Source organism: Oppia nitens, unplaced genomic scaffold (genome assembly GCF_028296485.1).
Source record: "Oppia nitens isolate AA-2021 unplaced genomic scaffold, nextdenovo-longstitch-racon4-pilon3 scaffold5_pilon_pilon_pilon, whole genome shotgun sequence".
NCBI lineage: Eukaryota > Metazoa > Arthropoda > Arachnida > Sarcoptiformes > Oppiidae > Oppia > Oppia nitens.
In genome coordinates this window covers 3937097-3961947 of record NW_026533243.1, presented here as the reverse complement: position 1 = coordinate 3961947, position 24851 = coordinate 3937097, and the positions used below count along the sequence as shown (strand labels likewise).

The following is a 24851-nucleotide window of genomic DNA, read 5'->3' as shown; positions in this document are numbered from 1 at the left end:
CTTATTCACAAAATATTCTACTCTTGAAAAGCTTTAAAATTTTAATTTAAAAGCATAATATCATGTGTTTTAAGGATTATTTTTTTGTAAAATAAAGATATCTAATTAACAATTCGTTTACTCATATTATGTGTCATTACTTGAATTTGACTAACAATGCCTTCGCCTAAAATATTAAAATCTTCAATAATAGCCTCAATATTTGTCACCACATTTTGTGTACCACTTTTATCTGCAGTAGAAGACAGTATACCGCCTTTAATTGAATATGTGGTAAAAGATCTGCTTTCAAATACTGATGGTTTCCATAGGACACCAATTTGACGGCCACCGAAACAGTCGTAGAAAAAGAGGGCAAACTCTGAATAACAACTTCTTAATAGATTTAGATATTTGTCGATTGGATGGAAATCTGTTATTGGCATTCGTTGAGTGAACTCTGTGTTGAAATCTTTGACCACAAACTCGTATTTTTCAGGAAAATCTATGCCTTGTATTTGATTAGGTATTTGATGTGATTTTAATCGTATAATAATATCATAGATATCCAAATCAGGTCTAAATATTACCTATTAATTAAAATTAAATTAATAAGACTTAATATTCAACTAAATTACTAAAATTAATACTTTTGGATTAACTTCCAATGGATTTTCCAATTGATATTTCAACGTATTTCTGGCCACAATTGCTAACTTTATAAATCGATTCAAAATAATAGGATCGGGATATTTTTGAGTCCATTTAGACCATTGCTTATCATAAGCAGTGACCACAAACATTGGCGGATAATTTGGTCGATCTTTAGTAAACTTTGTTATTATCTGTGATATTGTTTCTTCATTTAATTCGTTATTAAAATTAACAATTAGTGGTGAAATTTTCCAATTGTGTTCACATATCAACGACAAAAATCTGAAGAAACCACAAACTGGAGAACTAAACAATTATAAAATTTAAAGTTAATTTAATCTATAGTTAAATATTATAATAAAATTATACTTTGGAACTGTATATGGATGTGAATTCAAGAAAATATAAGCCACTAATAGATCTAAAACAATATCTTCAAAATAATAAGACAACATCTGTGCTGATATAAAACGTTTAACTAATCGACAGGTAATACCAAAACAGAGATGTTTTCGATTTAATGCATTTAAAGCACTGTTTATTTTAGGCAACACTTCAAATGTATTTTCTAAATCATCGGCCAATTTGTTTTCAATTCTCTTTATCTGTCCATCACTTGTAGTCATTTGTCTCAATAAAACCAATTCTTTATGTAAACTAATGATAACTCTGAATACAAATCCTTCTTCATATATGTCAACGTAATCAGTGTTGGCATATGATATAAGTCCGAACTGTTCCGATAATTTTTGTGCCATTTCAACATAAAAAGATGCCTTAACTTTATAGAAAGCATCCAAAGAATCGGGCCATTTGCCACTTCCCTCCAAATTAAGTATAACTTTCAGTGGTTTAAAATATTTGGGAACTCTTTCGTCAATTAAGAGATCAAATAAATTAACATTTGTTTGATATTTGTATGACTTTTCACTATTTAAAGGTATCGGCGGAAAGACCTAAATAATAAAATTATGTGAAAAAATACTTATTTAGAAATATATTCTATAAATTAACTCACATCTGTGCCACGAAATACTGAATCAATTGATTGAATATTTGTTATCATTAGTGGCAATCCATCCAATGTTCTTAGCTTTTTAGCTAATGAATCAAATCGATGTGAAAGAGCTATAGAAAATTCTTCAGACGTACCATAAATTGTATTTTTGTTTTCAAATTTTAGATTTGTAAGACTAACTAACGGATCCAACAGTGAAGTAGTGGCCAGAAGTGAATCCGTAGGAATTTCCAAAATATTACTTAATATATATTTCAACGAATTTGCTATAATTTGTCTCTTTTCACATAATTTTTTTGCGTCCCAATAGACGGCTTCACAAATAGAGTTGTCCTGAAATCGTCTCAATTCAGACTTTTCTCCCCAAAAATCTTTAAATTCTTTAGCTTCTGTGGTGTCAGCCAATGGACCTCTTTCTATATTATTATATGAATATTCTTCATCCACTAACAAACCAAATGTTAAATATTTTCTGTCATTTGGATGCGGAGGTGACTCATCAACAGTCCATTCACAGCTGTCATATGATTTTGACTTATGTTGTAATAATGAGACTCTTTTATCTACAACTCGTCGAAATAATGGCACTAAATGTCCGACAAATGCTGTAATAATATCATCGCAATTGTCTATTATGTCATTTCTTATATCAGTTACTTTTGAACATTTCAAAAGTGGTTCAACGCATATGCTGTTTATTAACACATAATTTAATAGAAAAAATTACGGTACATGTAATTAATAAAAAAAATCGTAAACAAAAAATTATTATAAAAAACTTACTGAAAAAGTATATCAAATTTTAATTCAAAAGAAATTGATTTTATAAAAATCGTCTCAAAACTGTTTCTATCCGTTGAATCCAAACATTCAACCGTAAGCTTTGATTCGTGTCTTAATCTGTTGTATTGATCAATAGTAATATCCCAACAGAGATTGTGGTGACCACTAATATCAATGAAAACAAGTGGAAAGTATGTCATGTAATAGTCAATTGATTCATAGACATCGTCGGTCAATGAAATGCCTTCAGTATCCCATTTGGATGTGGCTTCAGATAAATAAATTATAATTAATTTTATAATTAAATTTTTAAAAGTATTATCTAATAATAACTTACAAATAGCTAATAATGTGTTTCTAAATATTTGGATACCATTTAAATTATTATTAATTTTTTGTCTTTCAATCAAATGACAAATAAATAGTGATAACGGAAAACAAAACTCAGTCTTCAATAGTCTTTGTTTGAGCCAAATCTTCAACATTATTAGCGCCTCTTTAATGTGTTGATTGTGTTCAACAGTTTTGGCTAAATATTCATAATTTAATATAAGATTCATATCTTGAAGAATGCTTGAGTTGTATATAGGAGTGGCAAAGTCATCACTAATTGAATCATTAATATTAAACCAATTGCTGCGAACATTATTCTTCTCCGGTATAAAGCGTATCAACCGATAAACTTTTTGGTCACTTTTAGGATATGCTGTCAACGATAATCTAAATCTTTTAGCTAAGTGTTGATCCGATGGCGTCACCAAAACAATAGGTTTCATATGATTTCCATTAAAGTATGTAAACTTCATGTCACCAATTAGTTCCCATGACTTAATCATTTGACAAATATAACATATATAGAGAGCTCTTTTGCGAAAGTATCTATGGTTGAGATTGTCTTGTCTTTGCCAACATTCAGTCGGTATTTCAACGGCCAAATCGACCACAATCTGTGGTCCGATTAATGTTTTCAAATCATAACTACCGATAATTTTGATCACTTTTGGTGTCTCAAAGTTAAACACTCCGTTGACTTCAAATGGCTCCTGAATTATAGGCACTTTCAATGATTTACACCACAACTGATCCGTCAATTGATAACTTTTGCTGCTCTTAATTGATCTCAACTTAGACTCAAATTGTTTGATCCAATCATTAATTTTTAATAAAAGTTTGTCTTTAACTTTGACTTCATTTAACAATTCTTTGACCATTAATTCAAAACAATTGCTTTCAATTTGTTGTGCATTTGTGGTCAACAAATTAAATTCATTGATCGCATCCATTATCACAACAATCAATACTTCAGTTCTAGAGTTGTCATCAAAAGTCGTGTTTTTGGTCAACACGTGCTTTGCTATTGACATACAATAACATCAATACTATTACTGAATGTTTTTAATTTACAGATATTTAAAAAGTTATAACATTTTTATTGTAAGGATTGTCGTATTGATTGATGTATTGATTGACATAATTTATTTACAAATGTTTTAGTTTTAATTTAAATTTAATTTTATTTTATTTGATATTTTAATTTATATTTATATCAATTAATTTATTAATCAATTAAATTGAAATATAGTTAAAAAGCAATACTATGGCAAATGAGACAATTTTTGATGACAAATAGGTTTAGCCATTAATGTAATGGCAGTACAGTCTTGTATGTCTACTCTGACATAATCTCCCGCTTCTATTAGTTTAAGACTACTCTGGTTTTGGTCGACCACAGGAATCACTACTTTAGGGACAATTACCTTAAGATTTGCTTCATTACGACCGTAGAGATAGTTATCACTCTTTTTGCTCACATTTTCAATTAAAATTAACTGTTGTTTACCTATAAATGATTTATTAATTTCAAGAGCGATATCTCTATACAATTGACTGATTTGATTGACTCTTTGAATTTTGACATCACTGGAGACATCATCTGATAGTTTATGAAAGGCATGAGTCCTTTGACGCATACTATATGCAAAAGTAAAGGCAGACATATATCTTACTTTTTGCATTATATCAACAGTTAGTTTGTGGTCGTCATCTGTTTCACCACAGAAGCCACAAATGAAATCACTAGAGAGGGCACAGTCAGGTATTAGTTGACGGATGCGATCAACTAATGCTAGATATGCCTCACGAGTATATCCGCGTCTCATACGAGCCAATACTTGATTACTACCACTTTGTACGGGTAAGTGAATACAATTGCAGATATTATTATGTTTTCGGATTACATGAAGCACTTCATCTGCAAAATCTTTAGGATGTGGAGATGTAAATCTGATTCGCATATTTGGATCAACTTTTGCCACCTCATCGAGTAATATATCAAATGTAAATCCACGTAAACGAGGTTTATATACAGTCTTAAAGCCGGGAACTAATGAGATACTCGTATTATTTGATTCATGAGACAAATCTCGATAACTGTTAACATTTTGCCCTAAAAGAGTAACTTCTTTGACACCAGAATTAGAGAGTTGTTTCACTTCATTAACAATCGACTCAATAGCTCGAGACCTCTCTCTACCTCTTGTAAAGGGAACGATACAATAGGAGCACATATTATCACATCCTCTCATAATTGATACAAAAGCAGTGACTGAAGATTTACTAATTGTTGGCATTATATCGGAATAGGTTTCATCAAATGATAGCAACACATTGACAGCATTCTGACCGGTCATCCTATTGATGGCCAATAGTTTCGGTAAATCACGATAACTGTCGGGTCCGGCAATAATGTCAATTAATTGATGTTTTACAAGTATTTCAGTTTTTAATCGTTCGGCAATACATCCCAAAAGACCAATTTGTTTGATCTTTCCGTTAATCTTCAAAAGTGACAACTCTTTCAATTTGTTCCACACCTTTGTCTCGGCGTTCTCTCTGATGGCACAAGTCATCAGAAATACGATTTCAGCCTTTGATTAATACAAAACAATTAATCCAATCATCCAATAACTTAATGATAAACAATTACATCATTTATATCGTCCACTAATTCATAGCCTGAGTTCTTGAGAACTGTTGATGTGATTTGAGTGTCGTTGACATTCATCTGACAGCCGTAAGTGCGGATGAAAACTACATTTAGATCCGAGTAAATAAAAATTTGACTTTTTTATGACATCTCAACGGACATACCTTTGGCTCCGTTACCATTCAAATCATTTTCGTTGATATAAGGAATCGGCAAATTTCTGGTCACAACAAATGGGTCGAGAATTGAATTGGTTTGAGAAGTGGCCAAAAAATGTTGTAAATCGGGTCCACTTTTTAATTGAGGCCTCGATGACGATGAGGCCAATCGTCGGCATATTCTTGGCCGAAATGTGTCGACAAATAACTTATTTAAAATACGATTGTATTTAATCATAACTTAATTGATTTATTCTATAATTATAAACAATTAATAGTTTTAACAATATTTTTATTTCATATTTATATGAAAACATGTGTTCAATAACTTAGCGCTCAATTCAAATGCAATWAACAATGTGTTTGAAAAGTTTGTCAAAGTTTTGTATTAATATTAAAGTTATAAACAATTTATGATAAGATATATCAAATCAATACTCAATTGGATCTAATTTACATTCTTTACTTAATTCTTGAAGAATATATTCAGTGATAATTGATTGACCACTATATTTAAAGAAACCTCTAAATCGGGATCCCTTAAGTAATAATTGGAACCATAGATGATCTTCAACCCACATATTATTGAATGGTATGTCTTCAATATTAAACCATTTTGGCATCATTTCTGATAATATACAATATATGATAATCAATACATTCACTAACCATAATATATCATATCATATCCTAAACTATAACAAACAAACCATCAGATTCTTGGACTTCTCCCCAATAATCTTCGGTATGAAAGACATGAATTTCCAGATGTTTGGGTGCMGTCAAGTCGTTAACGAACTCAAAGCTCAAAATCCCGACTTTCTTCATATCATTACATTTGAGGTTTGACTCCTCAAGAAGTTCTCTACATATGATATGAAACGGATCCGACAGTTATAGCACTTTTAGTATTAAAACAATGCAACAATTGTTAGCCAAATATTAACCGTTTGGCCGCTTCTTCGATGGTTTCATTCATTTCTACTTTACCGCCGAATCCATTCCATTTTCCGCAACCGAAACCCCGCTTCTTGAGTCCCAAAAGAATTTGTTGACCAGATTTGGTCACCAATACTAACGTGTCTTTTCTAATGATTTTTGTCATTACCAGAGATGGTGTGAAAATCAAAATTATCTAATTATTGATAAAATTAAGTATTTTATTCAATCAAATATATAATCATTGAATTAGTTTTCAATTCATAATAATTAAACACATGATTACTGTATCACTAATTGACTATATTATGGGTTATTCATAAATAGTGTTATAGTTTATACTAAAAGTGGAAATATTGAAAATACTTATATATTATTAATGTAGTAATGAGTAGTTTATTGTTAATGATTTTATGGGTTGTTATTAAAGTTGATGAAAGTTATAGTTGTTTTGTATTAACAATAAAAGTGCCGACAATTGTATGTTATTATGTAATACTAGTGTAACTACAATACAATGCAAACCAATACTACTGTATATATACTGTACTATAGACTCACCCAATGATGTGTTGGTCTTACATATTGTTTGTTTAATTTAATTGTAATCACAATTTGATACCATTTGATGATCATTACTATAATTACATTTGTTTTCATATAAATTAAGTTATAATTTATTTTTGMAAATTTTAATTAATTTATTTAAAAACAATAAACAAATGAGTAGTCGTCGCGGACAACCCGATTGGTCGGTACCGGTCAGCGATCGGATCTCCAATAAGTTGGTTCTTCATAATTCATTGACCCGACAGAAGGAAGAGTTTGTGGCAATGAATGGTCGCACCATTACGTGGTATAACTGCGGTCCCACTGTCTATGACAGCTCCCATATGGGACACGCAAGAAGTTATATCTCATTTGATATCATTAGACGAGTTCTTGAATCATATTTCAATTACGATATCTTCTTTGTCCAGAACGTGACAGACATCGATGACAAGATTATTCAAAGAGCTCGACAAAGATATTTGTTTAAACAATACTCGGATAATATCGGACAAAATAGACAACAATTTTTGATTGATATCAATGAAGCTATTAATCAAATGAAGAGTAAGTTAGACGTTGAGACAGATATGGAGAAGAAGAATATGTTAACAAAATTGATAACTAATGCCAACGAAGTTATTAATAAAACAATGGATTTAAATGCAATACTTGAACACAATTGTATCTCCGATGTGTTGTCTCAATGGTTGGATCGTATTAAAGGTCATGAAGTTAATGATAATTCAATATTTCAATCTCTGTCCCGAAAATTTGAAGACGAATATAATGAAGATATGAAAGCATTGAATATCTTAGCTCCCGATGCCATCACTAGAGTTTCAGAATTTATACCCGAAATCATTGAATACATAGAAGTTATCATAAAAAACGGATTCGCTTATGAATCAAACGGATCCGTATATTTCGATACAAATAAATTCAATTCATGTGATCAACATTTTTACGCCAAATTAGTTCCCGAAGCTTTTGGTGACAGTAAAGCCTTAGCTGAAGGAGAGGGCGATCTGTCACATGTGTCAGATAAAAGAAATGTCAACGACTTTGCTCTTTGGAAGAACTCCAAACCCGGTGAACCATTTTGGTCATCACAATGGGGTAATGGACGTCCCGGATGGCATATTGAATGTTCGGTGATGGCCAGTTCAGTAATTGGTCGACAAATGGACATACATTCGGGTGGTATTGATCTAAGGTTTCCACATCACGACAATGAGATGGCACAGGCAGAGGCTTATTATAACACAGGAAAGCCATGGATTAACTATTTTTTACATTCTGGACATTTGACTATATCTGGTTGTAAAATGTCTAAATCACTTAAGAACTTCGTTACAATCAAAGAGGCCCTAAAACGCAACACTTGGAGACAATTGAGATTTGCTTTTCTGTTACATTCTTGGAAAGATACCCTCGATTACAGCGACAATACTATGAATGATGCCATCAATTTTGAAAAGTTTGCAAATGTATGTAAATATTTATGAATTGTTAATATAGATGTATTATATAGTAGTTGTTATCTCATATAAACTTAATTTATAGGAATTTTTTCTGACGGTTAAAGACTTGATTCGCACGAGTGATAAGTCTATTGTGAAGTGGACTGAAAAGGAGATCTCATTAAACAAAAAGTATCAAAGATTGTCACTCAAGTTGTTTCTGTTTCTAATGTTTTCTTTAACTCTAGATATCATGATTTAGTCAATAATATTGACTTTGCATTGTGTAATAATATCGATACTCAGACTGCATGTAAACATATTAAGGAACTGATAACTGCCACCAATTCGTACCTTCAGGAGTGTCCAAAATCACCGAACATAACACTCATTACAAATATTGCCGGTTATATAACATCGATATTTAATGTTTTTGGTGTCGGGTCTAAAAGTCATGGCTTGGGATTTGCAAATGAGAGTTCTGAAAGTAGCGATAGAGAGGCAATAGTTATGCCATTTTTAGAAATAATTGCAAATTTAAGAGAAACTTTCCGAATCAAAGCAAAAGAATTGGCAAATAAAGATTTGTTAACAATTTGTGATCAATTACGTGATGATGTACTWCCAAATGTTGGCGTACGTCTTGAAGATTGTGAAGTGGGTGATGGACTAACCAAAACTAGACTCAAACTCGTCGATAAAGAAATTTTAATGAAAGAAAGAGAAGAAAAAATAAAAGCACAAGAATTTAAAGACAAAGAAAAAGAGAGGAAACTCAAAGAGAAACTATTGGCTGAATCAAAAAAAGAAGAAGAAAGCAAATTGTGTCCATTGGTTATGTTTAAGACTGAAATCGATAAATATTCACAATTTGATGACAAAGGGTTACCAACTCATGACAATGAAGGCAAAGAGTTAACCAAATCTGCACTCAGAAAGGTATCAAAACTCTACTCATTGCAGGAAAAGAAACACAATCTCTACAAACAATGCACTAAATGTCAGGCTATTTGAATCAAAGTAATAGATATATTCAACAAATAACTTATTATAACGTTTTGGTAAATATTTTTTTTTAATTTAAAAAAGAACATTCATTTAATTATATTTAAAATTTTCTAAATTAACTAAAATTAATATTACCGTTTTGGTTAAATTTTAGAAAATTTAGTAAAAATATCAGATATGGAAGATTTATTAAATTTTAAACTAAATAATAAACTTAAATTATTTTGAATKTCATTATTTATAAATCAATATAAATTTTATTGCTAATTAAATCTTAATAATTAATACCACTATAATTATTATTTGATTAAAAAATATTGGCAAAAAAACAAATTATAAAATTCTTAATATAAAAATTAATAATCACTTGAATTTCTTGTCACTAAATTAACTACAACTAAAAAATGTTGATATAATTGCAATAATATTTAAATATACATAAAATGTATAAAAATTTTAATAATTAACTAAAACTAAGCTAAAAGTATGAATAGATTAAGAAAAGACTAATCTTTGGCTGAATGTAAGGTACGCTTAGGCACTGAATATTTATCTCCTTTTCTACATTTGGGACAAAACCACTTGCCTTTAGGTTTGTGAGACAAATGAACACAAGGAAAGTGAAACCATTCAATGGGACAAAAAGCATTATCACAGCAAATCATTTCTCCATAACTCACTTGACTACACAAACAATAGGTCGGTTCATTTGGATCGACCGGTTCCCCGATAAACATGTTCTCAACGCTTGAACTCGACGTATGGTTTGAATTACTTTTGCCTTTCTTATTGCTACTACTATTGGATGTATTGCTTGATGTCCTCTTCGACTCTCTTCTAGTATTCATTTGATTACCATTTATATTAGAATTGTTCAAAACTTTCGGAGACTCATAAATTTCATTGTCATTACTCGATGATGAAGAGCTCGAAGATGAAGACATCGAATCGCTAGACTTATTGTTAACCTTTTTGTTGATTAAATTATTTGTTGAATTCATTTGTTTGTTAGACTTAACTTCAATTAGACGTTTAATTGGCTTTCGATTAGATTTTTTGGCGCTTTGTTTCACCGAATGCAAACAATTCTTATCTTTCAATTTGGCCACCATTTTGGCCACTTTGGGAAGTGTTGCCCGTCTACGAGCCATATCTCGGTAATAGTTTGCCATTGAAAGACCAAAATTATGACTTTTCGAATATTTCTTAGACTTAATTATCTTGTTTTGTGTCACTTTCGGCACATATGACTCGTCATTAGTATCTTTTATATCAATTATTTGACTACTTTTTACAGCACAAGCTCTGCGAGGAAGCAATCGTTTGTCATTAACTTTGCCGTCACTCTTGTCTTCATTGTTAACATTTTTAGTGTATTTCTCCTCTTTTATCTCAAAATTGCTGGCATTTGAGGAATGATAGGTTATGTTAGCGATGGGTTTGTTGTGACCACCATTTCCATTGTGGACAACATTATCTCTAACAATACTATTAGGCCTACTATTAAATCTCATCACTTCTTCATAATCTAAATCCAATTCTTTAGCTTTCATTTCAATCAAATCAATGATTAGCTGTGAATATCTAAGCTTTTCGTCGGCCAACTCTTGTATTTGAATCAATTGTATCTCAATCTTCTTCATCAAACCTCTTCTTTTATCAATCATGACTTGACTTTGAGGATAACTAATATCTTGTTCAGTGGTCAACAATTTGTTATAGTTATCGAGGTTTTGATCCATTCTGTTGATGAGTTTAAGGTAGTTGTTGTGTATGACATGAAGTTGAGTGACATGTCTTGAGATATCATTGGGAATATTGTCCACTAAATCCAGAAATGTCTGTATGTATTGAGCCATCGCTTGCGCTTCAATTACACTCAACGACCCATTCATTGAAGTCATTGTTTTTTTTCGCTGATTATCACAAACGTCTTGAGATCAGACAAGTATGGTATCACTTGTTGTAATCAAATGTTTAAAACAATTAATTTGTAAATTAATTAATATTCAAGTGATTACCAATTGAGCACTCATTTCAATGTTATTACAATTCAATCGTATATTATATCCAATAATATATTAAAACATCAATCAATCATATGATACGATCATCGCTTCAATAATACATTTATTAATATTACAAGTCATGAACTTTTCAAACATTCAATGCATTTATTAAACATTACTTTTAGATACCCTTTAATCTCATTATTTTATTGATACTTCAATTTTAATGAAATTGTTTTTTTTAATAAATATAAACTAATAAATATATCAAAATTGCAATACAAATGATGTAAATTTGATTTATTTGTATCAATAATAGCAATAAAATCAATATAATGTTTGTTATAATTGATTGAAAGTACACGTCATATGCATTGAGTTGTTGTCATATCATATGATATACAGTATTGTATAATATTGTAGTGAATGACAACCCATTAAACAACACGTGTATTAAAATTAAATATAATTTTTAAAAAATGGTTAAAATGATTGTATTTTTGTTGTTTATTGGATTGTTGGCCGCAATCGCACCACTTATATCGGGTGAGTGTACGGTCTCGTCGACAACGTATTCAACTAACGATGGTTTAGTTGTGGCCAAAGTGGCGCATATCATACAATTCACAGCTCAGTGTCCAAACAGACCAAAAGGTATGACCATTACTGACCACTACTAACTCATATATGAGATGTAATAATAATGTTATATTATTTGATTACTTGTGCCGMAGGTCTTCCACTATATGCTGATCTCAATGGTCAGACATTAACAGTGATCCGATCTGATGAGTCATCTACTGGACAGTCGTCTTATCAGGTGATGATTTGTCAATTAAGTATTGTTTACTCAATGACCTATTGGTTATAAATAGATCTCATGGACTGTTGACTTATTGAAGTCTTCTTCGGGCAGTCACTCGATTGCCATCTATGACGAGGAGGGCTTTGCATCAGTTCGTAAGGCCCAGAGAGCCGGCGATTCATCACAAGTGAAGCCTTTGTTTACTTTAGATGTAAGCCATTCGTCACCATATAAGGGACCTATTGTTCAGACAGAACTTGTGGCCACTTTGGCAGCAATCGGTCTTTGGTGGGCCGCGTATCGGGCAAAGGGAAAGCTTATGGAGTAATTGATTATTAGTAATGATTTTTATAGTTAAATATTTGAAATAAAATATAAAATATAAAATTATTTGTTTTATACGATTTATATAAAAACATTTACTTATAAACAATTGAAATTTTTAATATAGTTTATACGGTATAATACATACTTTACATACTTTAACAAAATATTTTTATTTATTTTTACTTTACATATAATATATTTTAGTTTTTTTTTAATACTACCGGTATTTAAATTACATAAAATACTAGATTTTGTCTATTTTGTTAAATTATTTTGTTTGAAATACAGAGTAGGCATAAACTGTAATTGAGTTAAACCTATGATTATTAAATGACAAGAATTTGAGAAAAGGCAGAGAGAAGTGCGAGAGACGCCTACTCTCTCTCTCTTTCTTTCTCACACTTTATGTGTCAGTTAAGTCAGTTTATAGCAATATTTCTGAGTTAGACAATTGAGAATAACTGTGAGGTTTGGCCATATCATTGGTAATGCCTTTTCCAGGAATAGGCTGTAAGGCCTTTCACTTTGACACCACTGTACACAATGTTTGGGCTTTTGTTTTCATTTGATTTATTTAAATAAATTTTTACTTATTGTAGTTAAATATTTTTATGCTGATAAGCTTTAAACTTATTATCTTAAATAAGTTGGTTTAAATATTTAGTATATAAATCATATAAAAATTATTAAAATAAATTGTGAATTTTATTATGATTTACTTTAAAATCATCAAATAAAGAGTTGCATCGATGAGAAACAAAAATGAATTTCGCTTATTATTATGGATTATATTGGGAACCATTGTATTCATTGTCGGTCTCATTATTAGCATAGCTAAGCGTAAGTATAAATATACCTAAATTTATAAATAATATATACAGTATATAAAATAAATTATATAACATGAAAATCAAATATACAATCTGTTCAATGTGTTTATATAATTATATTAATATACTTTAGAGATTGAAATGTTTTTTTTTAAAAAAGCTTTTTAGATTCAAATACACATATTAATATATTATTCTTTATATTACTGTATAATATTAGTTAATATGAAAAACTCTTGACATAATATAAATTATTATTTAACAATAATTGCAGCTAAATAAATAAGTTTTTATTGAAATATTTTGTATGAATCATATTATTTATAATATTTTATATACTGTATACTTATAATTAAGGAATTCCGGGTCTATAGTACTCTATACAGTCGATTCCTTACATGAATTTTATTTATTTAATCAGATGAGCGTTCGCTTAGAGAGAAAAGGGAACGCCGTTTGCTTGAGTTGATTGAAGCTCAGGATAATCAACAGCTAAGACAGTCCTATATAAGAAATGTCTGTTACGATCAATACGGATGGCGTCCATTAAATGATAGTTTATATGAAGTCAAAGTTACATCTTTAGCTAAATATTTGGATCACCTCATAGTGGATGATATAAATAAATTGATTTATTGTTTTGTACCTAAAGTTGCCTCAACTAATTGGAAACGCGTACTCTTAGCCATAAATATGAAACCAAATGAAAATTATAATGAATTGAATCCATTGGATATTAAAGGCAATGAATCACATGTACCACAAGCTTTTAGGACATTAAACCAATACAACGATACCACAGAAATAACATATAAATTAAGATCATATTTGAAGTTTATGTTTGTTAGGAATCCTTATGAAAGACTGTTATCTGCATTTCGTAATAAATTTGAAGACACTTTCAAAGACTATTTTCGTGAGAGATTTGGTAGAAAAATAGTCAAACAATTTAGACAACAGCCCACCAATGAATCACTAGAGAGAGGACATGACGTGACATTTGAAGAGTTTCTCACTTATATATCACAATTGAACACTAGTGACCACAATCACCAATTCAATGAACACTGGAGACCAGTCACTAACTTATGCTTTCCCTGTGCTATAGATTATGATGTTATCGGTAAGTATGAGACACTGCATAGTGATGTACAGCTAGTCTTACGAAAAGCTCGTATCAATCATTTAATACAATTCCCTAAACGTGAAGACACTTACAGTAACCTACCGTCCAGTGATCTTATATCACAATACTATACTAATGTATCGGACATATTAATTGACAAATTAGCCAAAGTTTATAATCAAGACATTACACTATTTCAATACAATTATGACATACGTATTAATCATAACATTAACAATAATTTGATTAACTCATCAAAATCAGTGATTGTTCTGCAAAACAATATTTTAATAATATTTAGTATTTTCTGTGTTTTATGYTATAAATTAATTAATATATTTTGTATTTTTTATAAATAGATAAATAGGTTTTCAAATTAATTAAAATAATGAATTTATAATACATGTAAATTTATATCAATAATAATGAACATCATTACAATCATGTATTTAAAAAAAAGAAATTTATAATTTGTTATAAATTTGTTATGATTTCATTTTTGATAAAATAAAAACCTTTTTCATAAAAATTTATTAAACATTCAGTAAAAATAAAATATCGTATTAAAACAAAATTTTACTTTAAATAAAAACCAATTTTACTATTAATACTTATATAGCAATAATTACGAAATTGCTTATTTATACAACATTAGGTTAACAATCATTAATTTGATAACTATAATAAACTATAAATACTTAATAATAAATATTAAATTACAATAATATGAAAATATCTTAAATTTTAGGAAATAAAACATAATATTTAAAGATCAAAAGGCACTATAATGTTAACAATTTAATGCTTTAACAGATAACTTAATGTATTATTTATTAATTTGCATATAAAATGTTTAAATAAGTTCCGACTTAATTCCAAATATATAAACATATTTACAAAATTACTCTATATTTTCAATGTATTATAAATTGTTTTATATAAAAAATCTTTAACAATGCTATAATAGAAACTATAAAAATATTACCGGTATAAATCAATTTGTTTGGAAAAATGTTAAAAATAGTAAAATTTTTAATAAATTAAATATTCAATAATTAGAACATTATATTGTTTTTATGTTTTTTATATATACTAAACATAATTATCAAAAAATAAGTCATCTAATGGTCATTATAGAGGGCTGTCCTCAATACCTAATGCTTGACTCACTTGAAGAAAATATTGATTTTTTAAAGGCAGTGAAAATTGTCTCTCAGAGTCAATGCGATGACAATATGAATATGAAGAGGTATTTCGTCTGTTTATTGATATAACAATTGACTCGACTTTGACTTTGTTATCATTTTTTTCTCTATTGATAAGTTGATTGTCTGACCATAAATTAGTCCTTAATTTTTTGTCCACTGAAAACACGTGGCCTTCAGTTGAAAATATATATCGATGTGAGTCTCGATTTACAGGATTATCGAAATCAAAAAGCTTTAGTAAATTAAAATACATTTAAATTATGATAATTATCGATAAAAGTAATTAATAATATATAAAATCAAAGACATACCAAATACAAGTATTTACACGTTTCGCTTAAGAAAAAACTTTCCATTCGATCTTCGAGTGATTTATCGATAACATTGTGAACGGTTCCGAAACCACATCTAAATAATTAATAAAATATAAAAATATATAATAAAGTAATAAATGTTTTCAAATAACGAACTGAGTTCTCGTATAATTGTTAAGACTAAACAATATATCTCTTCCGACGTGAAGATAAAATGGGTTTTTTGTCGCCTGATATAAAAGATATGTTGATTCGGCTAACTCTGGTCTTAATGGATAAAACGAGACGTCGGCACTAATTCGATGCCAATTGAATCGCTCTGGAAGTACGCCATACTTACGCCATATGTTATAATATAAAGCGTGACCACAAATTGCTTCCTCTATATCACCGGCCAATACTTGGACGCCAGCCCAAGAAGCTTGTAATGAATCAATCCATAGAGTAGATGTGGTGCCATCAAACATGTTTACATTAACATATAGCGGATGATTACCAGAACCTCTATTACAATGAGGTCTTCCTTTTCTTAAATATTTTTTTATTATAGTATAGCTTTCATTAAACATTCGGTAATCTTCTGATTCGCCAAACAATATATATGACTAAAGATAATTACAGATAATTACGGATAATTAGAAAAATGAAAAACACATAATTTAGAGTAAATTACTAACTTTTAAAAGATATTCAAAGAAGGAGTCGAGTCCAGCTCCGAGTCCACTCATTTTGTCGATCCATTCTGCAGTTTCTACGTCTATAATATTTCCTAAGAGTCCCGTTTGCTCGGCTCTCATACGCCATAAGGCTTGAGTGGCCCGTCGGGCAACACTTTCATAAACGGGATCACCTAAGCATAAACAATATATATGAAAATTATTAATATATCAAATGAAATACAATTTTAATATATATCACCTAATAATCTACTCAAAAGTCCGAACTCCAAAATAAGAGAACCGGCACCAGAGGTACACGTATGCGATTGACACCAATTGCATTGATCACCGCTGGGAACTCCTGTTCTTAAATTGACTCTTGGATATGGAAGACCAGTCTTGCTTTTATCAAAGGCTTGAAGCAATCTCGTGGCCAAATCGTGAGCCAATTCAAGCAATTGCTTCGTATAAAACTTTGGTCTGAGATCACCAAATGGTTTGTTCTCATCTTCAATGAGAAGATGAGCTGATATTAAAGCACCCAACACTCGGATATTGGCCTCAAACACCTGTATGATGTTGTCCTTATCAAAAGACACGTTTTCAATGACCAATTGTACGGCTCTCTTGAACTCTGAGGCGTTCTTCATCACTGCCAAAGTGTCCAAACAATCAATTAATGTGAGACAATAGTCGCCCAATACATCATTGATATTAATGTTTGACGGGTCGTCAACATCAGGTCCTCTACCGGTGCAGTCGATGGGGTTGAGTTCATCTTTAGGAAAGGCATAAGTCATGTAAGAGTCGTAACCAAATTGAAACATCTGTTTGGCCAAAGACAGCGTTTCCAACCGTTCATCTTCACTAAAGTGACGGTACTTTCGGTCGTAAAGACCCGATCGGGTCCTAAATATATGGTAATGATTGTCAAAATTTTGGTCATCATCCGTGTAAACCTCATTGTCATCGGTGGTCACTTTGGTCACCAAACATGCAGTGAAAGACACAAACAATAAGACACAGAAAACTTGTTTATAATGACTTTGATTTGCCATTTGTTTAGTTTATTGAAATGTTTGACTAAATATTCAGACATTGTTTGACATCATTTCATTGATTATTCATTCATTTGATACTCAATTCACTATTTTATTAATTATTTAATAAACTATTGATTCAATCAAATGATAATTATATTAATAATATGATTAACAATAACAATGTTATGCAATGTTATGTTATGTCATCATTGCCTACATTTCAATATAATTTTAATCACAAATAACGTTATCATAAATTCTACAATAGTTTAGTCAAAAGTTTTATATTGTATTTAAAAAATGTATGAAAAATATAATTTATTTTATTATAAAATGTTTATACAAATGAATAAAAATTTACAAAATTAAAATCTTAAAATCTTAAAATCTTAAAAATTTATGTCAATATGTTTGACAATCAATTGCATTGATGTCTGGATCTGATATGTCTTTCGAGATCTCGTCTACGAACCAATACTTTGGCGCATAGTTTGCACTGATATGTGTGTTGGGATGGATGTGCTGAGTGAWGATGTGTGTTATGTAGTCGTATATGTTTATTAAGATTTGATGGATCACTGAATGGTCGGCCACAGTATCGACAACGCAATGGCTTTTGACCGGTATGTGTGCGCACGTGTATCTTCAGACCATATTTACGGGTATAGACTTTACCTAAATTTGATTATCAAAAATATCAATAAATAATTATTTTCCAGTATTTTAATTTTGATTATTTTACTAATTTTTAATTTAACATAAAATTATATATATATATATATATATATTAATATACAGTATTCCAGTATATGTATACAATTATTTTATGTATACAAAAGTACTTAAAATAAACTTTTATAAGTACTGTCTAACTTTTTATTTGTAATAAAAATTACAATTAGATTTTTAATTACTAGACATAAAGTTTATAATATATAACTGCAAAAGTAAAGTAAATAAAATTAACATAAAAGTTGAAACTGACCGCAATATAGACAGGTATGTGCTTTTTGTTCACGTATTGTACGAATTTGTTGTCCATTTGTGATCATTGGGTTAGCATTGAATGAATTATTTGTTTGAGAAATTGTTATAATATTTGTTTTTTCTTCATTCTTACACTCCATTGTCAGATGAATCTTAAGAGGATTTGGTTGACAATAACTTTGTCCGCATCGATGACATTGATAACAATTTTCATTGATTATGTTAATAGGATTAAGAAACGGTATATTCAATGCTATAATGAGATCATCCGAAAGCCACACTTTAAGTTCTTCTCCTTTTTCAATATTTCTTATTGTCTTTAAAACCACTGATGACTTATTTTGAGTTAGAATTGCTGTCAAATTTTGTTCAAAACAATTTTTGGCTATTCTTACAAATGGTAACCAATCTATTGAATGATTAACGCATAGCATACCAGTTGGTGATAGAAATGCCTATAAAAATCATTATTTTAAATTATTATATAATTCATAAGTAAAGTAAATAAAATAATAATAATTAAAAAATTATTATTACTTTTAAAGAATAAGTAATATCTTTAGTTGAACTGAATATTCTTGTGAGACATAGTTTTGAGAAGAAGGGTTGCGACCAAACATTAGTCGGAATACTAGTGTTGGCAATAATCGCCGCTTCCATACAATTAATGTCATAATTTGTTTGGTCACCACTATCTGTGTCTTTGGTGACCATAGAAGTCATGTCATTATTTAATAAAGTTTGATATGTAATACATTGAATAGCTTGTGTATCCATTGGACTCGTTATGCAAACTGATTGCATTGCAATCGGTGTATAGGATCAGAGTCAACATCACCGCAAATGGGACTATCATTTCCTCCACAGCTGTTGAAAGTTTGGGTAAATATATTGTTAGCATCTCTTTAATGCTGTGAATAATTGAAGATCACTTGTTCTACATCTCACTCCATACCAGTCCTATACTATAGTATAGCCTATATTAATACAGACTGTCACTTACAGTCCATCCTATTTTATATTTACCAAATTTAATGTTTATTTTAAAATAAATTTAATCTTTTCAATAATTTATAAAAAAAATTGTTTAATTAAAGTATGTTTTATATATTTAATAAATTTTACGAGTAATAAATATTATATATTTATTTAATAATTAATTATAAATTCGTATAAAATTATATTTAAAATAAATAATTTCTGTATTCAAACAAAAGTAATGTAGCTTTCAATGCTATTATTATTATTGTAACAACTTTTGAAGTTATCAAACAAAAGTCGTGCACCGGCTATAGCAATGTACTGCACAACCAGTGCTCATATCAATAACTGTTCCTTCAGCTAACTGGGAAAATGATCATCCCTTTCCAGATGACGCCAAATATATACCCATTTTCATCATATTATATCTTTGTCACACATATAACATATTTTAAACACTCAAATTCAAGAGTAAGTGAGGAGAGAGAGAGAGAGAGAGAGAGAGAGAGAGAGAGAGCACTCTCTGATAAGCAATAGTATTGTATGTTTAGTCCTCCACTCCATACTTATTATATTTGGGTCCCTATTGTTAAATTTGAAGGCCTGAGCGCATCAAATTAGAAATAGCATCGCAGGTGACACACAACACACAGTTGGCACACACTTCCCCACCATATTATGTATATTATATTTATATCATATATACTTTATTAACACATCTTTCTCTCTCTCTTTCTTTCTATCTATCTATCTATCTATCTCTCTCTCTCTCTCTCTCTCTCTCTCTCTCTCTCTCAGCATATATAAAGAGCTGGTACTCGAAATCACTTATAAGACTTATGATCAGCCATTTATCAAAACATTTAATGGTTTAGTTTTCTATAAAATACTTGTTTCCATAAGTTTTTTAAAAACTTTATTTTCTTTAAAATCAATAAATCTTTAGTATTGATATACTGTACAGCATTTGTTTGCTTTTTAGACATTTTATAAAAATGAATATACAATATATTCAATAAAATTTAATATTTATAAAATCTGCTTAGGTTTTACACTAATATAAAGTAATTAAACTAATAACTTATACTTTTATATAAAGTTATCTTAAATTAGTTAATATCAATTAATAATATCAATATAAAACAATGAATAAAAAACATAGAGTTTAAAAAATATATAATTTACAGATCTATTGTTGTATAGTTTGATGCAGTCATAGCAGGTGACTGTACATCACAAGTGGAAGCGACAGTCGCACCGGTATTTGTGAGTCAAGTGGTGAGTGTGTAAACCCCGACCACAACAAAGTGAATCACAATTATTCTCACCAATCGATGACTTATTGCAAATCCAAGCACTGGTTCCCAATGAGTCAGTCAATGTATTTCTATTAAAATAGTTTTCAAACTTAACTAAATAAACCAAATCTCTTGTTTTTTATATCAAATTCTATGGTTTCTTATTTTAAAAAATATATATTTTCAAATATAACAGCTTTTTTGGTAAAATTAAAGTGACACTTGTTTTGCTTTTGTATACATTGTTATCAATTGGTTATCAATTGTATTTAATATCTTCTAACACGTGTGTGTGCTCTACACAGACCACTCATATCACAACAATTACATCGAGATATCAACAATTCTTTGACACATTTTGTATAGCATTTAAAATATAGTCAATTAATATTAATATTAATAGAAACAAAATATATTAAGGAATTTATAATTATTGAAATAATACTTCTATTCATACATTAGTTTTATTTAAATTTATTAAAGATCTCTTATTTTTTTAACTTCGACCACATATTGCTTATACCAGAGAGTGATTTGGTTGTCGTTGACATATAATATGAAAATACAGTATAAATTGTGTAATTGTGTATAGATTGTATAAAATACAGTTTATATAGGATTTAAAGCATATATTGATAATATAAAATTACATTTAACATAATATTTATAATTATAATAAAATGAATTAACAAACAAAATAATCAATTCATTATCTAATATATTAATTAGATTTCGGTTAATTTCGTTTCCTAGCATTTCTAATATATGTTGTTTTTCTTTAATTGGAAACAAATAATTACAACAAAAAATAATATTTTTGAAGTTTGACTCATGAATCTATATTTTCTAAATAATCTTCATTTTAAATTTTTACATAAAAATATTATTAATTATAATCACAATTATATGATTTGTATTAAACATAGAATTGTATTTGTTATTTGAGTTTTTCCTTTTCTTTATGTTTATTTGTTTTTAAAAATAATAAATATAATTATATAATACTATTATGTCTTATTTTGTAATTTAATTGATTAAATATTCATAATTAAACTATTAATAAGAAATTATCATATTACAAAAATATTTAATTAATTTTTTTATATAATTACAATTATATCATAAAATAATTTATTTTTATCAACTACCCCTCGTTACAATCTACTGTATATTTATTTTTGAAAAAAATAATATTTAATTTAAAATGTATGATTAAATAAAATGTATTTGTATTCGTAAATATATTTACTCTTCCTATCGTAAAATAATTAAATAATTAATATTACAAATTTTAATACAACTTTTAATTAAAAATATATGATATTCAAGCAAAAATCAGGAACTATAAAAAATTGCTTAATTTGTTTATATAAAGATTTATTATTATATAAATATAATACTAATAAATTTAATAATAATACTATATTTTATTACATAGATAATGAATAAATGTATATTACAATTGCAATTTATAATTATTGTAATTTAACTTTTTTTTTATAAAATCAATGAGTTTAGTGGTGACAAATGCATTGTATGATTAGTATTGTTTAAGTACTGTGAGATCGTATAAGCAGTTAACGCGCGACCGAATGCACGCGCAATGCATTCATAGAATTTGAGTTATTTTAAAAGCAATTTTATTTACAAATTAATCAAAAGTTGATTAAAAATATTAACTTATTTTAAACTAACAAATATTTGCCGACAGTTTTCATTAGTGACAGACTTATAGCATAAACTAATTAATATATTAACAGAATTGTTGAATATATAGACAAATATCTATAAGAARACAATGGAAGACAAGTCAGAGACAGGACTTATAAGCGGTGACACAAATCTTAGTCTATTGTCGATTGCAAGTGCTTTACGCCGGGGATCGCCATTAAATGAAGGCATTAATCAAACAATTGGTGACAAAGTCGTCAGTAAACTCATAGGTGTTGCCAATACTGAACAATCATCCGAGTTATCTATCAATGAAACAATTGAACAAATGTCTGATTTGTCACTAAACAAAAAGAGTGAAACACTTCAGTCAATTGGCAACCGATTGGCAAACAATGGTCTGTATATGGAAGCCATCAAATACTACAGCAAAGCCATTGCATTTTACGACGAAGACTATAGGCTTTACTGCAACCGAAGCTTTTGTTATGAGAAGCTTATGAAATATGAAGAGTCGTTGGCCGACGCATTGCGATCAGTCATTCTTATGCCAACCAAACCTAAGCCTTACTTCAGACAAGGAAAGGCACTCATCGGTCTTAAGAGATACTCAGACGCAGAAAAAGCATTCATTAAGATATTGCAGATCAATGGCAACTGTGAAGACACTAATAAAGAACTTCTTAAAACACGATATTTAGCGCTAAGAGATTATGGTCTTAATATAGAAGACGCATCACTTGCGGCCATCAATTATAATAGTATAGAAGTGGCCATTAAAGCATCGGAAGACAAAAACAAAAAGATTGCAAACAATTTGTTGACTAATAGGAGCACTTCTTATGATAGCCTAATGGACCCAAACTTATTTGAAGACAACAAGCAATCAAATCAGTGTAATCATCAATACAGACAATGGATGCAATCGGAGAAGCAATCAATTTCAACGACTAAAAATCACTTCAATGGTTATCGACGATCTCAAAGTCGACCGCCTGCAAGACAAACGTTTTCGTGCGTCAATTGTAGTCATTCAAGTCATACAAACTGTTCAAACGCTTCAAAGTCACCACAATATGTACACAAAAGAAGCCAATCAGTTGATAATGCATTGCGTGTCAAAAGACAGGATCAGGTATTTGTAAGAAAGCATAAGATCGCTGAACATCGGTTACCAAAGAATTTGTTCGGTTATAAAGGACTATGGATTGGAAACGTATCGCCTGGTTGTCGGCCATCGCTTTTATGGTCAATATTTGCCAAATACGGACCACTAGACTATGTGAATGTAGTGCCAAAATCTTACTGTGCTTTTGTTAATTATTTTGACAAAAACTCTCCGCGTATTGCAATCGCTTCACTTTATGGACAAACCGTTTGTGGGGTTAGTAATGGCGAGCGTCCGCTGGTCTTCAGATTTATTCCATCAAATGATCAAAAAGACTTGCATTATATGCGTCCGTATCAGCCAAGAGGTACCAATGAGTGCTATTTCTGGCGCACCACTGGATGCAAGGATCACAAGTGTCCACTACTTCACTATCCAATGTGTAAAGGCATTGATTTCCAGCCCTGGATGAACAGGAAGTTTAAAAAATAATAATACATAACATTCAATATATTCATCACATATTAATTTATTAAATACTTTTTAACTATTATACAATAATATTCATATTTTATAGTATTATAATAAATTCTCAAATATATTGTAAATTTATATACCACTATATAATTCATAATATCTATTTAATATATGAATTTTGTAATAAATTTTTTATTTATGTTAGAAACATAATTGATAGTACAGTAAGTTAATTGTTTACTTGCGATTTGCCGACCAATTTTGGCCATTTTAACTATACATAACCCGAAAAAACATAGCTTTACTAATAACTAAAGAATTTTACATACTGTATGAATTTAACTTTAAACAAAACAAATTAAAAAACAAAACTAGAATTAATAATTATTTCTATTACATTATTATATTGAATTTCATATTTATAATTTAAGTATCAGGAAATTAATCAAATAAATTAAATAATCATAAAAT

General features: G+C 29.3%; 10 protein-coding genes across 10 annotated transcripts; 4 read left to right on the top strand and 6 right to left on the bottom strand.

The window, feature by feature from the left end:
- Positions 1–55: 55 nt before the first annotated feature.
- On the bottom strand, positions 56–3819 carry LOC128961290 (nucleolar protein 6-like). Its single transcript, XM_054307508.1, has 6 exons — positions 2772–3819; positions 2435–2702; positions 1652–2342; positions 1003–1589; positions 630–939; positions 56–569 (listed from the first exon to the last, which is right to left on the bottom strand). The coding sequence occupies exons 1-6, from the start codon at positions 3796–3798 to the stop codon at positions 102–104; spliced, it is 3351 nt and encodes a 1116-aa protein (XP_054163483.1). The 5' UTR covers positions 3799–3819; the 3' UTR covers positions 56–101.
- A 210-nt stretch (positions 3820–4029) lies between these two features.
- On the bottom strand, positions 4030–5898 carry LOC128961518 (mitochondrial tRNA methylthiotransferase CDK5RAP1-like). The gene is made up of 3 exons (XM_054307765.1): positions 5585–5898; positions 5421–5524; positions 4030–5361 (listed from the first exon to the last, which is right to left on the bottom strand). The coding sequence occupies exons 1-3, from the start codon at positions 5814–5816 to the stop codon at positions 4030–4032; spliced, it is 1668 nt and encodes a 555-aa protein (XP_054163740.1). The 5' UTR covers positions 5817–5898.
- A 111-nt stretch (positions 5899–6009) lies between these two features.
- Positions 6010–6783, bottom strand: LOC128961517 (oxidized purine nucleoside triphosphate hydrolase-like). Its single transcript, XM_054307764.1, has 3 exons — positions 6526–6783; positions 6289–6443; positions 6010–6206 (listed from the first exon to the last, which is right to left on the bottom strand). Exons 1-3 carry the CDS (start codon positions 6681–6683, stop codon positions 6010–6012), a joined length of 510 nt encoding a protein of 169 aa, XP_054163739.1. The 5' UTR covers positions 6684–6783.
- A 229-nt stretch (positions 6784–7012) lies between these two features.
- Positions 7013–9554, top strand: LOC128961472 (cysteine--tRNA ligase, cytoplasmic-like). The gene is made up of 3 exons (XM_054307717.1): positions 7013–8556; positions 8633–8721; positions 8778–9554. The coding sequence occupies exons 1-3, from the start codon at positions 7240–7242 to the stop codon at positions 9541–9543; spliced, it is 2172 nt and encodes a 723-aa protein (XP_054163692.1). The 5' UTR covers positions 7013–7239; the 3' UTR covers positions 9544–9554.
- A 444-nt stretch (positions 9555–9998) lies between these two features.
- Positions 9999–11685, bottom strand: LOC128961473 (inhibitor of growth protein 2-like). The gene has a single exon (XM_054307718.1). The coding sequence runs from the start codon at positions 11439–11441 to the stop codon at positions 10044–10046; it is 1398 nt and encodes a 465-aa protein (XP_054163693.1). The 5' UTR covers positions 11442–11685; the 3' UTR covers positions 9999–10043.
- Positions 11686–11940: 255 nt separating this feature from the next.
- LOC128961474 (translocon-associated protein subunit delta-like) lies at positions 11941–12743 on the top strand. The gene is made up of 3 exons (XM_054307719.1): positions 11941–12200; positions 12281–12366; positions 12422–12743. The coding sequence occupies exons 1-3, from the start codon at positions 12026–12028 to the stop codon at positions 12677–12679; spliced, it is 519 nt and encodes a 172-aa protein (XP_054163694.1). The 5' UTR covers positions 11941–12025; the 3' UTR covers positions 12680–12743.
- A 684-nt stretch (positions 12744–13427) lies between these two features.
- Positions 13428–15396, top strand: LOC128961516 (carbohydrate sulfotransferase 11-like). Its single transcript, XM_054307763.1, has 3 exons — positions 13428–13518; positions 13930–14850; positions 15383–15396. The coding sequence occupies exons 1-3, from the start codon at positions 13428–13430 to the stop codon at positions 15394–15396; spliced, it is 1026 nt and encodes a 341-aa protein (XP_054163738.1).
- A 369-nt stretch (positions 15397–15765) lies between these two features.
- Positions 15766–18039, bottom strand: LOC128961515 (ER degradation-enhancing alpha-mannosidase-like protein 1). Its single transcript, XM_054307762.1, has 5 exons — positions 17075–18039; positions 16834–17006; positions 16313–16761; positions 16154–16250; positions 15766–16074 (listed from the first exon to the last, which is right to left on the bottom strand). Exons 1-5 carry the CDS (start codon positions 17871–17873, stop codon positions 15766–15768), a joined length of 1827 nt encoding a protein of 608 aa, XP_054163737.1. The 5' UTR covers positions 17874–18039.
- A 237-nt stretch (positions 18040–18276) lies between these two features.
- On the bottom strand, positions 18277–19568 carry LOC128961514 (PR domain zinc finger protein 13-like). The gene is made up of 3 exons (XM_054307760.1): positions 19383–19568; positions 18844–19300; positions 18277–18533 (listed from the first exon to the last, which is right to left on the bottom strand). The coding sequence occupies exons 1-3, from the start codon at positions 19566–19568 to the stop codon at positions 18277–18279; spliced, it is 900 nt and encodes a 299-aa protein (XP_054163735.1).
- A 3219-nt stretch (positions 19569–22787) lies between these two features.
- On the top strand, positions 22788–24400 carry LOC128961402 (uncharacterized). The gene has a single exon (XM_054307636.1). It carries the CDS (start codon positions 22923–22925, stop codon positions 24393–24395), a length of 1473 nt encoding a protein of 490 aa, XP_054163611.1. The 5' UTR covers positions 22788–22922; the 3' UTR covers positions 24396–24400.
- Positions 24401–24851: the final 451 nt, after the last annotated feature.

What these genes read in the sequence shown, in the direction of transcription:
- LOC128961402 (XM_054307636.1), top strand. Translation starts at nt 22,923, where the DNA reads ATGGAAGACAAGTCAGAGACAGGACTTATAAGCGGTGACACAAATCTT.
- LOC128961518 (XM_054307765.1), bottom strand. Translation starts at nt 5,816, where the DNA reads ATGATTAAATACAATCGTATTTTAAATAAGTTATTTGTCGACACATTT. An exon ending in GAATGGTAACGGAGCCAAAG is followed by an intron (nt 5,525 to 5,584) that starts GTATGTCCGTTG and finishes ATCTAAATGTAG; the next exon opens with TTTTCATCCGCACTTACGGC. An exon ending in TAGTGGACGATATAAATGAT is followed by an intron (nt 5,362 to 5,420) that starts GTAATTGTTTAT and finishes TATTAATCAAAG; the next exon opens with GCTGAAATCGTATTTCTGAT.
- LOC128961516 (XM_054307763.1), top strand. Translation starts at nt 13,428, where the DNA reads ATGAGAAACAAAAATGAATTTCGCTTATTATTATGGATTATATTGGGA. An exon ending in CATTATTAGCATAGCTAAGC is followed by an intron (nt 13,519 to 13,929) that starts GTAAGTATAAAT and finishes TTATTTAATCAG; the next exon opens with ATGAGCGTTCGCTTAGAGAG.
- LOC128961515 (XM_054307762.1), bottom strand. Translation starts at nt 17,873, where the DNA reads ATGGCAAATCAAAGTCATTATAAACAAGTTTTCTGTGTCTTATTGTTT. An exon ending in ACTTTTGAGTAGATTATTAG is followed by an intron (nt 17,007 to 17,074) that starts GTGATATATATT and finishes GTTTATGCTTAG; the next exon opens with GTGATCCCGTTTATGAAAGT. An exon ending in AACAATTATACGAGAACTCA is followed by an intron (nt 16,251 to 16,312) that starts GTTCGTTATTTG and finishes TTAATTATTTAG; the next exon opens with ATGTGGTTTCGGAACCGTTC.
- LOC128961473 (XM_054307718.1), bottom strand. Translation starts at nt 11,441, where the DNA reads ATGACTTCAATGAATGGGTCGTTGAGTGTAATTGAAGCGCAAGCGATG.
- LOC128961474 (XM_054307719.1), top strand. Translation starts at nt 12,026, where the DNA reads ATGGTTAAAATGATTGTATTTTTGTTGTTTATTGGATTGTTGGCCGCA. An exon ending in CTGGACAGTCGTCTTATCAG is followed by an intron (nt 12,367 to 12,421) that starts GTGATGATTTGT and finishes GGTTATAAATAG; the next exon opens with ATCTCATGGACTGTTGACTT.
- LOC128961290 (XM_054307508.1), bottom strand. Translation starts at nt 3,798, where the DNA reads ATGTCAATAGCAAAGCACGTGTTGACCAAAAACACGACTTTTGATGAC. An exon ending in AAATTTGATATACTTTTTCA is followed by an intron (nt 2,343 to 2,434) that starts GTAAGTTTTTTA and finishes GTTAATAAACAG; the next exon opens with CATATGCGTTGAACCACTTT. An exon ending in CATTGGAAGTTAATCCAAAA is followed by an intron (nt 570 to 629) that starts GTATTAATTTTA and finishes TTTAATTAATAG; the next exon opens with GTAATATTTAGACCTGATTT.